Here is a 13167-nt window from a genome sequence, read left to right on the forward strand (position 1 = left end):
ACTTTATACACATTTTATGCTTCACGACAAAAATAAATAGTAAGCAATATTGAGTTGAAATGTTGTGGCCATTGGGTTTAAAACATATTAAACAATTATTTAATTTCTATGCTGGCCATCAGATGTCAGCATTGTGCTTTGCGGATTTATTTTGGCGCGCCAGAATGATAAATAATGATTCACACACACACACAGAATAACACACCTCAAGTTATATTTACATCATAAATAAAGCAGTTCAGTTAAAATATCACACACAGTCATGAATCAAAATCATTACTATGAATGAAACCAATTATTTTCACATGAATATAGTGTTTTGCTAAGTACCTTTTACAGTTACAGCTGGGGCAATATTACAATTAAACACATTTAAATTGGATTTATGTAATGCTGACAACATCAAATGCAAGACATATTAACGTCATCCCCATGTTGGGAGGGGAAGGACTTGTTCATTTTTTCTTACCTGCAGACACCACTTGAGCAAATGCACAGCTTTATACCAATATTTTCTTTGTAAATAAACAAATTCCTATGTAAATAGTGTTTACTGCTGAATCATATGCACAACAGTATATCCGATCAATTCCATGAATTACATCTGCATGGGGTTCAACTTTAAATTTCCTTAATATACAGTATGAGCAACAAAACATTTTATACATCCATAAAAAGACCTGCATCAAGGAGAAATACACACTAAGGCATGAGGGTGAAACACTCTACAGGGAACATGACTTATCTACAAGAGAAACGCTGATATGTGGTGTATGATCACATTAAAACTGCAATCACATTAAGAGGAAGTATTAGCAGCTATCTGATTCAGTATTTTAAAAACTCATATTAAGGTAGATCAAACTGTTGACAGATCTTCTAAAGCCTGGTTAGAAAAGCTTATTTAGTTTCACAAACTCTGCCTCGTCCTTTATGAATCAGCTGCACAAATGTAGTCAGACAAGAATATGTTTGCAGAAAAGATATGACGGGGGACTGTGTAAGCGCATTTAAAAGACAAATGTAATGGTAACAGCCCAAATACAGGGAGAAAAGGAGTGGAGAACTTGGACAAGAGCAGCCTTTGCTTTACCCGTCTTGGTACGACCATGTCGCTGGCTTATTCACTCCAGAGGACATTACACTACGCTAACCTGCAAACACTTGTGGCTGAAGGGGAGGTGGCAGCCTGTCGTTCTCCACATTCTCCGCATCGATCGCGGATGCTCGTGGTTTGATCTCCAGTGGGTATCGCTCCAGGATTTCCTGCACCTCGCGGGCCACGCTGTCTTGCCATTCTGCCAGTTCAGTCTGCAGGTTCTGCGCCCCCTCGATGACCTGCTGCTGTCTTTTCTCAAGGCTGGATAGGAGCTTGAGGTTGTGATGGATCTGGCTAAGTGCTGGGTCGACACGGGTACCACTCTGCGGCCAGGGTGCAGTATCGTCTTGCCTTCGAGGGGAAGCCTGACCAGACATGTAGCGCTCAAAGTCCTCAGAGCTGAGATTCAACGACTGGCCATCCAGCTTCTCTATGAAGGCAATGGCACAGCACTGAGGGGAACACGTGATGAAGGTAAAAATTAAGAAGATACAGTGAAAAGGAAAAAAGAAAAGATTACACTATTCTAAACAGTAACGTTTATTCATATGCATATGACTAGCCAGCCACCAAATTTCAGAGGTAATTATAGTAGCCTCAAACAGTATTTGGACACTTTTGCCACACTTAATTTATTTATCCGTTAACTAAATTTTGCCATAATTTATTCACCCTCATGTATGACTTTCTTCTGTGGAGCACAAAAGAAGACATTTTAAACAATGTCAATAACCAAATCGCTTCCTATTGACTTCCATTATATTTCTTGTCCATACAATGGAAACCAATGTGAACCAAAACTGTTTAGCTACCAACATTCTGCTAGGAACAACATTAATTATGACAGTATTTTCATGGGTGGATTATCCCTTTAAAAATGTCACTGCATTAGATAACAAAATATTAAACCAAGGGGCATTCATTTGAAAGTAAAATAAGTACACTTTTGAACCAAAATATTCTACAAAAATAGTTTGTTTGGACATTAGAAATTATTTTTGAGCCTCTTTAAATTATGTGTGGACCTACCAGGTTGGTGAAGTAGTATCCGTCCTCTCCGGTCATGAGTCTTGAAGGGTTGCAGAAACGTGTGATGTACTGGATGTTGGACTGCAGCCGTGGCGGGTTGGCCTTCAACACAATATAGATGAGGGTGGGAAGGAAGTCATCTGCAGAAGCTGGTTCGTTCTTGGTGACCCTGATGGCATTGAATATATGCTTGCTGCAACTGGTGATGCAGGCCAGTTTATCCCTGGGCACACGCTTGGAGTCCATCTCAATGATATCTGAGGTAGACAAAATAAGAAGCAAAAAATCTTGAATCTTGATGGAAGAAAAAACTAAAGCAGCAACTAAAAGAGAAAATAGAACCATCCTCGCAGACTCACCAGTGATGGCTTTGACTACACTATCAGAGACCTCAGGGATCTCTTCGTCCACAGGAACACACAACATCTGAATGGTGACCCAGTGTAACGCCCTGGAAAACCATTAGTTAACGGATAAATCAAGAATGCAGATTTTAAAGGTGAATGGTGTAAAAGAATAATACGTATTTGAAAAATTTTCATGTACAAACAGCAAACTAAACAAAATAAGTTTAAGCTAAAGTACTAAAACTAACACTGAACTAAAAATAAAGCTAAAACCTAATTTAAAATATTAATAAATACTCTATATATGCTAAATAAATAGCATATAAACAATACTAAACACTGGCTGACCGAATCCTGTTCTGGGTAGCCAGGTCTTTTTTCTCATCATCCGAGGTCTCTGGACAGAAGACGCTCTTGTAGAGTCGAGTCATGATGTATTTTTCTACTTGGTCCATTACTCTGTCCACTTTCTCAGAGGAGCCTGAGGGAAAGGTTTATATTGGCAAAAAATGAATTCATTTGGCTTCTGGCAAACAATTGTAAACCATAAAAAATTAAGTATATATATGTACAAAAATGTAAATAACCATTATGGTCCAATAATAGCATTCTACAGAGGACAGCTGCTTCTACATATATACACAACAAAAAATCCTTGAGATACCTCACATACTTGTGTCTCACAAACAAACATGAAATCAGTTTGTTACATAACCCCACTCCCACATCATCATGCTGGGACAACAATGAAGTTTCTTAGGTGGTTAGCAGACATGGTGGCTTAGTGTACTGGATTTGCCCCAGGGTTGTTAACTAAAACCATTAGAAAGTGTTCTTGTTAACTGAAATAAAGCTTAAATCAAGTAAAAAATTAATATTAGATTAAAAAAGTTTTTTAAGTTGTTGTAAAAAATTAATATTAGATTAAAAAAGTTTTTTAAGTAAAATTTGTTTAAGTAAAATTACTAAAAATGAAACTAAAATAATTACATAAATAAAGCACAAAAGTAAAAAAAAAAAAAAAAAACTAACTATTACTAAGACTAATATTAACCCAGAACTGATATGGGCCATTTACAACCTTTTTAAAATTCAGGTTCAGTCAAACATTATTCTAACAAAAAATAATTAATCATTTTCATAAATAATTTATAAATCTGTCTTGCTATAAGAAAGAGGTCACCAAACTTTTTAGTACGAGGGACCAAAAATCTAATTTGATTGAGGGCTGTGAGAGAAAAGTAAATGCATGATCAGAGGTCAACACAGGCCCTGGTTTGGACATCTCTGCTCTAAAAAATATTGTTTTATGATGCAAAATGCTTAAAATTGACTACTGTGGACTGCAATCTCACTCATTTTAATGTCCCACACTGACCACATTTAACTATTTTTTAATTAACTTAACAATCGACCCCAACTAGATACAAAACTAACCATTTTTGGTAATCTTTTTTAAAATACCATTACACAAAACAACCAGTCAGCAGATGAATCAGATTTAGTATTCACTCTAATGGATTCAGTGAGTATTTCATTTAACCAATTCAAACCATTTGAAACTTTTGGACCAATTCAGTGCTGCCAAGTTTTCTCCGAAGCATGAATTCTACCTTTAAAATGATTCAAGAGTCGATCAGACATGCCCTGATAGAAGTCCTGCACACACTCAGACAGTTCTTCAGCACTGAGATCCCAAATAAGAACAAAAACAATATGTTTACTTAAATGACTAACATCCAAAAGTAGTTGTGGGCAGGTGACCCTGGTTCTCACCTTTTTATTTCCCATGCTCTCTATGAAACCACGGCTCTGCTTGTGGATCTCTCTGCCGGGCTTCTGTAAGGTCTTGAGAAACTCCACAAAATCTTGTGACACGCGATCAGTCTCGATGCTGGACTGGCGGGTAATGGAGGGACTGGGCGTTTTTCCCTCGTGGCTTTCTGAGGAACACAAGTGCACAGAATGTTTACAAACAGGCTGCATGAACATACAGTAAAGAGGATATTAAAATGGATTGCATGAAAATGGAAGTTTAGAAGTTAGTTTTCATCGCAGAATGTCATGTGAAATTAAGTAATAATTTCCCATCATTCTTACAGCAACTGAAGCAGCCAATCATCTTCGAGAAACACTTTCTAAGACTGAATTGCACATGACATTCTGCACAGAATAATGAAAAAAAAAACCACTGAATAAACAACACAAAATGTTAAATATCGTATAAGTTGACTTGCATCCCATGAAGAGACAGAACAACCTTCTCAGAAGTAGGCCATTCTACTGAAATATTGATCTGTTACCATGCCAACACCTTCGACATCAGATCAAAGTCAAAGACTGTAATAGAGTAGCTGAAGGAATTAAAAGAGAATTCTGGTACCAGCATGCTTTGGCTAAACTCTACACAAACAGACGTTCTAAATGCTGTTGCACTTGTCTTTCTAAACGCCCCATTGACTGTAATAGAGCATTAGAAGGGTTTCAGCCTGAATGCATGCAGCTCATATATAACACTGATGTATTGGTTTGTTTTCAGTGATTTATGCTGGAGGGCTACAGTGATGTGGCACTAATACCCACCTCTCAGCCTTGATACCAGAGCTGCCACCAGATTGACAAGAAAAAAGAGGAGGACGCATGACAATGAGACAGTGAACATGACAAAATGGTAGGGTGAATTCAATCATGTCTATTGACACACACACAACAAATACACACTACACTATAGTATGGATCAGGGCAGTATGTCACAAAGAACAGTTAAAGGGCAACATAAAATAATTGCTGTACTTTGTGAAATACTTTTAGAAAAGACACTCTCTTCAACACAGAACATCAAGTCACACACAAAAAAAAACAGAGGTCCACCTCAGAGAAGACAAACACTGCAATCTCCACCCACGTTCCTTCTCATAACCCCAGATTTTCCTTCAGGCTCTGTCTGTTACCTTCAGTGGGGGAGGCCATCTCCCAGGGTTGGGTAAAAATGCCCTTCAGATCCCTCAGGAGGTTTTCTCCATGGCTCTCCCTCCTGCCCTGCAACTTCTCCTCTTTCTCTTTCTCTCGTTTCTCACTTTCTTTTTCAGGGGGGACTAAACACCCAGGGTAGGTAATGGAAATGGGTGAAAGGGGGTGAAATGGATGAAAAATGTGGCAACAGAGGAGTTCAGATGAGAATATAAAGTGAAAAAAAAAGAGATAAAATTGTGGGAGATGTGGGGTGGAGATCAGACAGAACGGCAGAACAGCAACGAAATGAAGGAAACAAACTGAGAGATGAAGGCTGGATCACTTGTTCAAATAAAATCATCTCATAAGAACATGATAGACAAAGGATAAAATCCTATGATAGCAAATGAATATATAACTGTATAAAATCAAGCAAGGATGATTTACATAACCGTTGAAAAGTTTGGGGTCAGTAAAAAAAAAAAAAGAAAGAAAGAAAGTAAGCTAGAATGCATTAAAATGATCAAAGTTGATAGTGAAGTCATGTTAAATTTTTTTTAGAAAATTTCAAATAAATGTTGTTTATTTTAACTTTCTATTCATCATAGAATCCTAAAAAAAATATGTAAGAAAAATATTAACTGTTTTCAACAATAGTATAATTATTATTTAATAATAATAATAAAAATGTTTCTTGAGCACCAAATCAGTATATTAGTATGATTTCTGAAGGATCATGTGACACTGAAGGCTGCTGAAAATTCAACTTTGCCATCACAGGAATAAATTGTGTTTAAAAATATATTAAAAAAAAAAAACTTTTCACAAAATAGTAGTTTTTACTTTTTCTTTGATCAAATAAAATCAACCCTGGTAAACAAAAGAGCTTATAAAAAACTGTACTGATCCCACTGAACTTTTGAACGGTCTACACTTGATGTTTCAATGATAAAGCCTTTTAATTACCAACATCCAGGTCCATTAAAGTAATGTTAAACTAACATAACTTACAAATTGCTGTTTGGATGTTGCATGCAGACAGTTAAAGGCTTTATCAGAGAGATGCCATCCAATGGTGAAATCAAACTGGGACTATGTATGATGATGAGGGCAGACATTTGCATTTGAAATAAGCATGATTTACAAAAGAAATCCAGAAGCAAAGGTATGTGTGATGGTCTATTTTGGGCTCTGAGGGAAAAGTGGCGACGCAGGGAAAATCTACAGCCCTGACACAAGTCTGTGAAGCTCCACTGTACAGTATTTTAAATCAGTTTTCACTTGTCCAACCAAATATAATATTCATAAAGCATATTTGATCAGGGCAAATAATAATTTTGTCCATCCAGTCCAGGACATCAGCTGCCGAATCCTACTGCAAAACAACACGAATCACACTCACATCACTCTAATCCCACCCTCCTTGTACCTTTTTTAGGGGCCGTGCGAGAGGAGGGGCTGAAGAACTTCTTTACGGTGGTGACCTTACGGGTCTTCTCATTGGTTTTCTTCTCCTCAAACTTAGAGAAGGTGGCGAGAGAGTGCTGAGAGTGGGACTGTGGGGGCTGGTTGTTATGGGAGGAGTGGTTGCTGATGTAATAAGCCTCCTCCTCTTCTCGCTGCAGCCTGCGACAGGAAGCACATCATTACAGCAGTCTGTCTGAACATCATTTCTGCTTTATGAATGTCTTGATGATGCTGAAAATGTTTCTTTTACTTAATGCGTGATCTAACTACCGTCTAAGACTCACTTCTCAGCCAGAGCCCAGTCCTCCTGGATCTGTCTTTGCCGAGCTCTCTGGTACTCCTCCCTCCAGCACTTGGAGCATAGCCCCTGCCATGCAGCGTTGCCATAGTAACCGCAGCCTTTCTTACACAGCAGTTCTGATTGGTCCACATGGATCCCCCGTCGCTCTGAGCGCTGACTCATAGTGTCCCTTTTATCTAGGTAAAGAAACATGTTTGACATTGTGATCTGAATTTGCATATGCACTCTGCAAATCAAGCAGCAAGACAACAAGAGTCAGGTTACATAATGTACTCTGCAAAGACATGCAGCTTTTACAGTACACACCAGAGATGTCAACCCTGCCATTTAAACGAGATAAGATGACTCATTTAAAGACTTCGAGCAGACCTGAAAATTAAACTGTGAATATCAGATATTCATACTTAGATTTATATTTTAGAGCTAAAGGGCAAGTAAAATATCGAAATGCATAATTTTAATAACTATGCGGGGGGAGGATGTCCCAGTTTATCTGAATTAACCTAACATTAAATCACTGATGTCTAAATTACACTGAGAATGATTAAACAACCAATGACGCACTAAATCTCAATCGAAATGAAAAAGTGTTTGATCTTGTGTCTGTATAGTTTCATTGAACACTCTGATCAACATATTTTAACACTCAATTCCGAGTATAGCATATTATAGACTTCGTTCAGTGCTGGAATGTTGTAGCTTAAACATTCATTAATTGTCTAATACATGGTTAACTTTAAAAGTAACCTAGAAAATACATTAACGACTGAAAATAACATAGAATGTCATTCAATCCGCCGCAGGCAGACACGTCAAGCTAGCAAAACAGCTAACGTTACGTGGCTAAAAACAAACGCAACAGCTCATTGTCAACAAGATATACGATAAATATGCATTACTAGTCTAAAAAGATACTAAACAAAAGATTTAAAATAACGGCAAGCTTTGGTATTTGAAGTTAATCTACCGGACAGCGACAGATACCTTGTCAGCGGTCTCTTCTCCAGGGTCACAATTGCATCATATCCTCGCGACTGGTGGATGGGTTGTGTGGGCGGGGCTAAAGGTGGGCTGAGCTCGGAATGTCAACAACATTTCTTATGATAAATACCGCGCATTCATCATCTTCTGTACTTTGTTTACTAAACTGATAAATGAAGCATTATTATGACCGTTTAAATGTGACAAAAAGGATCAGCTTTTAATAAATTGCAAAATATATGGTTTATTATCAGCACAATAAGAGCCAGTACCTTGATGCAATACAAACAACAGTATTCACCAAATGTACAACAGAGAACAAATATGCATCGGTTTAGACTTGAGCAACATAAAGTTAACTGGGCAAGACTGAAAATAAATCCCAGTTAGGATTATCAAAAGCATTTTAACTGGTTTTAGATATTCTGCTGCCAAAACACAAGAGAGCTCATGCAACTTCATATGGCTTTCACAGCTCTCACCAATGAGAGAGACAGAGGTTTCAGATGACTTAAATAACAAATGCTAAATCATATGCAATTGTTGAGGGATATGGCAAATAAAAGCATTGGCAAATGCTTTTGGCAGCAGAAAATAGCTTCTTAAGTGTCAAAGTAGCAAAATAGGCAATCTTACCTGCAATAAAGTGGCTAACAGTCTTTAAGTATAGTTTTAAATATACTCCTTTTAATTCATATTCAGGACATATCAAATCTACCTCATAAACTTCTATTTTTGGCTCTCCTTTGAGAACAGTTTATTTTTTGACATAAATCAAAACTTTTATGCTTGCCTAGTGATGTGTGGTTATTTTAGAAGGCTTTATGTGAAGCTTTGAGTGGCTGTAAATACCAGACAAGACCTTTGTATTCTTGTTAAAGTCAGTATCTGCTGAGACTGCATGATCTAAGGTGTTCATTAATTGGCAACATGACTCAAATCAGGTCCTACATATATAAGTCATGTAAAACAAATGGGGTAAAATCATTTTAAAATACTGTAGGGGAAAAAAAATTCCTTCTTAAGAAATACATCACAAACAATTTCCAAATATGGGTCCAGCCGACTGATTCTTCAAACTGTTAATACATTCAATTCATCTAACACAGAAACATACTTAACAGATGTCATATTTAGAACAGAAAACACTGTTTCACATAAGTTCACTTCCTTTGAGGATGATTCCAGAAAATCCCTTTAGAACTACAACTGGACAAAACGATTCCGGGTTTATTCTAAACAAACTAAGTTAAACAATTACTTACAAAAACTAAGGAATCAAAAGAGCTGCCCCTAAAAGAAATTTGGGGTTGCAAACTGCAGTTTCATGAAGAAACAAAAGAACAAATGCCACAATAACAGCCATCTCATTCAAAAGCTTGTCCTTATTTCCGCTCACTTTGAGTAGGACTCTATGATCCTGCTGGTTTCATGTAACTGTAGACAGCAGCAAACATCATTTGCTCAGACTTGTGTATATTAGTTCTTGGCAAGAGAAACATCAGCTAAAACACCTCACCTTCACCACCAGGTGATTTTAAACTCATAGATTGGCCTTTTGCAGTAGTAGTGGTTGATGAGGTGTTTGTCACACACGCCGATGCATTGCTGGTCAGCAGAGATGCCACGTTCTGCCAGGTCGCTTACTATGCAGTGAAGAAGGTCATAAACATCTGCCACCGATCCTGCCACCGCCTCCCAGGGCCCGAAGGACACGTCAACATCACAATGGTGCTCAAACAGCTTGGCCTCACTCTCCGAGCGCTCAAATCGCAGCGAATTGAACAGCGGTCTTTCATAAGGGGTGATGGGCATCTCCTCCTTGTACACACAGATCTTCAGTTTTGCAAAACGAGCCTTCCGCTGCATGGCACGAAGTTTTGCAATCTCCACAATGCGCTCAAGATTTTCTGGAAGAAAAGGGGACAATTGTTTAGTCAGCTGAAAACCCCACCCCGTTTTATTATTTTTTATTCATGATTATATAATACCTTTATAATAGGGCAAAAGATCAAGAAAAGCCTGTCGCACTTTCTCTCCGGTAAGTGGCTGAGTGTCTTCCAGGCTTTCCAAAAGAGGCCCAATAGCATAATACTGAGCTTCTCTGTGCACCGCACGAACATGGTCCCTCTGAGGCAGCTCTCCCTCTCGCAAGAAATTCAGAATGTCCCTAATACCAGACAAGTATGTATAAGATGAGCATCATATCAAGCAGTTATTTAAGTAATCCACTGATGAAATAATAAAGCAAATTCTAAATTCAGATAATCCAAATGTTTGCTTTGTATTTTTGGGTACTACTCAGCACCAACCATTATCAGATATTCTCTAATCTAAACACGTACCCAAAATATGCTCCGTCTCGGTCGATGAAATATCGTCCCTCTGCATCCCTGGGAATGTGGTGGCGGCCACTAAACATGGCGGCCAGCATTGTGTCCTCATAGCGTCGCAGGGTGGACAGCCGAGTGGTGAAATATGTACCTCCTACATTCAGGGGGATGACCTCTGGGAACTATGAAGAAAGAGGAACAACACAAATAGCCTTTTACATTAGTCTGAATGTACACTAATGCTCAAAAGTTTGGGGTTGGTAAGATTTTTTTTTATTTTAAGTCTCTTACGCTCACTTAGAATGCATTTATTTAATTAAAAATTTTGAAATATTTTGAAATATTATTAAAATTGTAAATAACTGTTTTCTATTGCACACGTGTGCGTTGTAGTACTGCTGTGAATGCGCATTGAATGCTGACACGGAAGAGAAGAAAATATTGAATGAAGTTCTTATTTTTGCTTTCTTCACGCACAAAAAGTATTCTTGTATCGTCATAAAGTTATGGTTGAATCACTGAAGTCATATGAAATATTTTAACAATGTCCTTGTTACCTTTCTGGGCCTTGAATGTGGAAGTTCTATTGCTGTCTATGCAGGGTCAGAAAGCTCTCAGATTTCATCAAAATTATCTTAATTTTTTTTCCGAAGAAGAATGAAGGTCTAACAGGTTCGAAACAGCATGAGGGCGAGTAATTAATGACAGAATTTTCATTTTTAAGTGAACTATCCTTTTAAAGTTTACATGATCCTTCATAAATTATTCTAATGCTGATTTGGTGCACAAGTAACATGGATGCATTTTTAGGATTCTCTGACTAATATAAGGTTCAAGGGAGCAGAATGTCTTTAAAATATAAATCTTTTGCAACATTATAAAGGTCTTCATAAATGTATTTACTGTTACTTTTGATCATTCGTGCTTTCTTACTGATTAAAAAAAAAAAAACCTGCCACAAACTTTTGAACAGTAGTGTATACAAGACATATCACTGTACTGAAAGTTATAGTTATGCACAGAAAATTTTAACTATCTACTAGCAATGCAGGATCAGTCCCCTCCCAGGTTCATTTGAATGCTGCTGTTACATGTTTAAATTCTCTTAAAACCCGTTGACAATTATAAACAAAGGTGTTACACTAATCATATTACACATCTTGACAGGTCACGCTGGGTTTATCAGTAGAAGTCTGCAGGGACACCTTTAACACAGACCTTGCAAAACACGATTAGTTTAATCCAGTCGATATGATTTGATAGACGTGTGACGTGAACCAATCAGAAACGACGTCCACCCGACCCACTGGGATAAAGAACCAATCCGCTTGCAGCAATCGGGAAACAACACTCTCAATACATCTGTTGCCTATGGAAACGGTTATGATTAAGCGCGAGAAGCTGGGAAACTTTGACACGGCTCCTCCAGATGATCTTTCGGGGGAAAAAAATAACATTAAGGGGAAAAACACAGATGAACGTGGACGTTTTAACTCGCATTTAACTTCTATGCAGCACACTACAACTACTCCGTTATAAAAATAGCGTATCCTCTTTAAACCTCGGGGATTTACCTCCTCAGGTGCGTCTAAGGTGCGAAGGGACTTCCCTAGATTAAGATTAGGGACAGGTATGGCTGGTTTGCGATACTCCTCTTCCCCGGTGTCCGCGCCCGACATCGCATCTCTCTGATTCTCAGTGTCACTCGCAGCCGAAAACACCACCATCACTCTCGGCTGAGGAGGGACCGTCCGCCCCTCCTGCGCGAACCTCCTCACCCGTGATGTTGCCATTTGGAGCGGAGCTGCTGCGCTAAAGGACAGCGGAGGCGGCTCTCCGTTCGGGCTTTCGCCTGCTCCATTATGCTGCATGCACACACCCACAGCAGGTCTGACACGAGCGTCGATAGAGGCCCGCACGCAGACCGTCAGCGACTATTATGATGTCCAGGAGGACGGCCGAGCGAGAGGTGTGGTCTGTGGGCTGGTCAGGTGGATGTGTGAGGCTGCTCGTGTGCGCTGGAAATCACATACGCAAGTTACGTAGGTGACAGAGTGCTGCTGGAATGTTTTCTGCTGTGCGCTCCGCTACAGGCGTAAACAGGAACAGAGATTTACAAACGTCCGCACGCAGTTCATCAGGCGTCACTTTTATGTGGGGTAGAGTTGAGATAAGTTACATGTTTACATAACTGCTAATATGTGACCCTAGATCACAAAACCAGTAAAAGGGGAATTTCTTTTCTTTTCTTTTTTTAAATGGAGATGTATACATCAGAAGATGGGTACACTGTAGTCATAAAAGGATGGACGTGGTCAGGGGCGTTGCACAAGATCCCGGGCCTTATGCATAGGCAGCCCTGATGGGCCCCCATGAAAATATCCAGGTTAAATAAAATATATTCCAGACTTTTCAAGGGCCCTCTCTTCCTTTGGGGCCCTGGTAATCAGTACTGGTTTTACCCCCAGTACGACACCCCTGGACATGGTCAGCAACAATAATGGCGTTTAAACAATGCTCAATTGGTACTAAGGGGCCCAAAGTGTGCCAAGAAAATATCCCCCACACCATTACACCACCACCACCAGCCTAAACTGTTGAGAGAAGGCAGGATGGATCCATACTTTCATGTTCTTTACACCAAATTCTGACCCTACC

At 38.9% G+C, this 13167-nt stretch overlaps 2 protein-coding genes across 4 annotated transcripts; both read right to left on the minus strand.

Annotated features, from left to right (window-relative positions):
* Positions 1-197: 197 nt before the first annotated feature.
* LOC109108679 (rab5 GDP/GTP exchange factor-like) lies at positions 198-8295 on the minus strand. 3 transcript variants are annotated; one of them, XM_019121773.2, is made up of 10 exons: positions 8180-8295; positions 7179-7371; positions 6857-7053; positions 5427-5570; positions 4252-4418; positions 4089-4170; positions 2824-2956; positions 2488-2579; positions 2129-2385; positions 198-1551 (listed from the first exon to the last, which is right to left on the minus strand). In XM_019121773.2, the coding sequence occupies exons 2-10, from the start codon at positions 7355-7357 to the stop codon at positions 1150-1152; spliced, it is 1653 nt and encodes a 550-aa protein (XP_018977318.2). In that variant the 5' UTR covers positions 7358-7371; positions 8180-8295; the 3' UTR covers positions 198-1149. The 3 variants fall into 3 exon arrangements, with proteins under 3 accessions (XP_018977318.2, XP_042588750.1, XP_018977320.2); XM_042732816.1 differs by lacking the exon at positions 5427-5570 and adding an exon at positions 5059-5079 and having other exon boundaries at positions 8180-8294; XM_019121775.2 differs by lacking the exon at positions 5427-5570 and having other exon boundaries at positions 8180-8294.
* Positions 8296-8423: 128 nt separating this feature from the next.
* LOC109108680 (BTB/POZ domain-containing protein KCTD7-like) lies at positions 8424-12584 on the minus strand. The gene is made up of 4 exons (XM_042732817.1): positions 12084-12584; positions 10522-10691; positions 10168-10346; positions 8424-10086 (listed from the first exon to the last, which is right to left on the minus strand). The coding sequence occupies exons 1-4, from the start codon at positions 12378-12380 to the stop codon at positions 9698-9700; spliced, it is 1035 nt and encodes a 344-aa protein (XP_042588751.1). The 5' UTR covers positions 12381-12584; the 3' UTR covers positions 8424-9697.
* Between the last annotated feature and the right edge of the window lie 583 nt (positions 12585-13167).

Source organism: Cyprinus carpio, chromosome B10 (assembly GCF_018340385.1).
Source record: "Cyprinus carpio isolate SPL01 chromosome B10, ASM1834038v1, whole genome shotgun sequence".
NCBI lineage: Eukaryota > Metazoa > Chordata > Actinopteri > Cypriniformes > Cyprinidae > Cyprinus > Cyprinus carpio.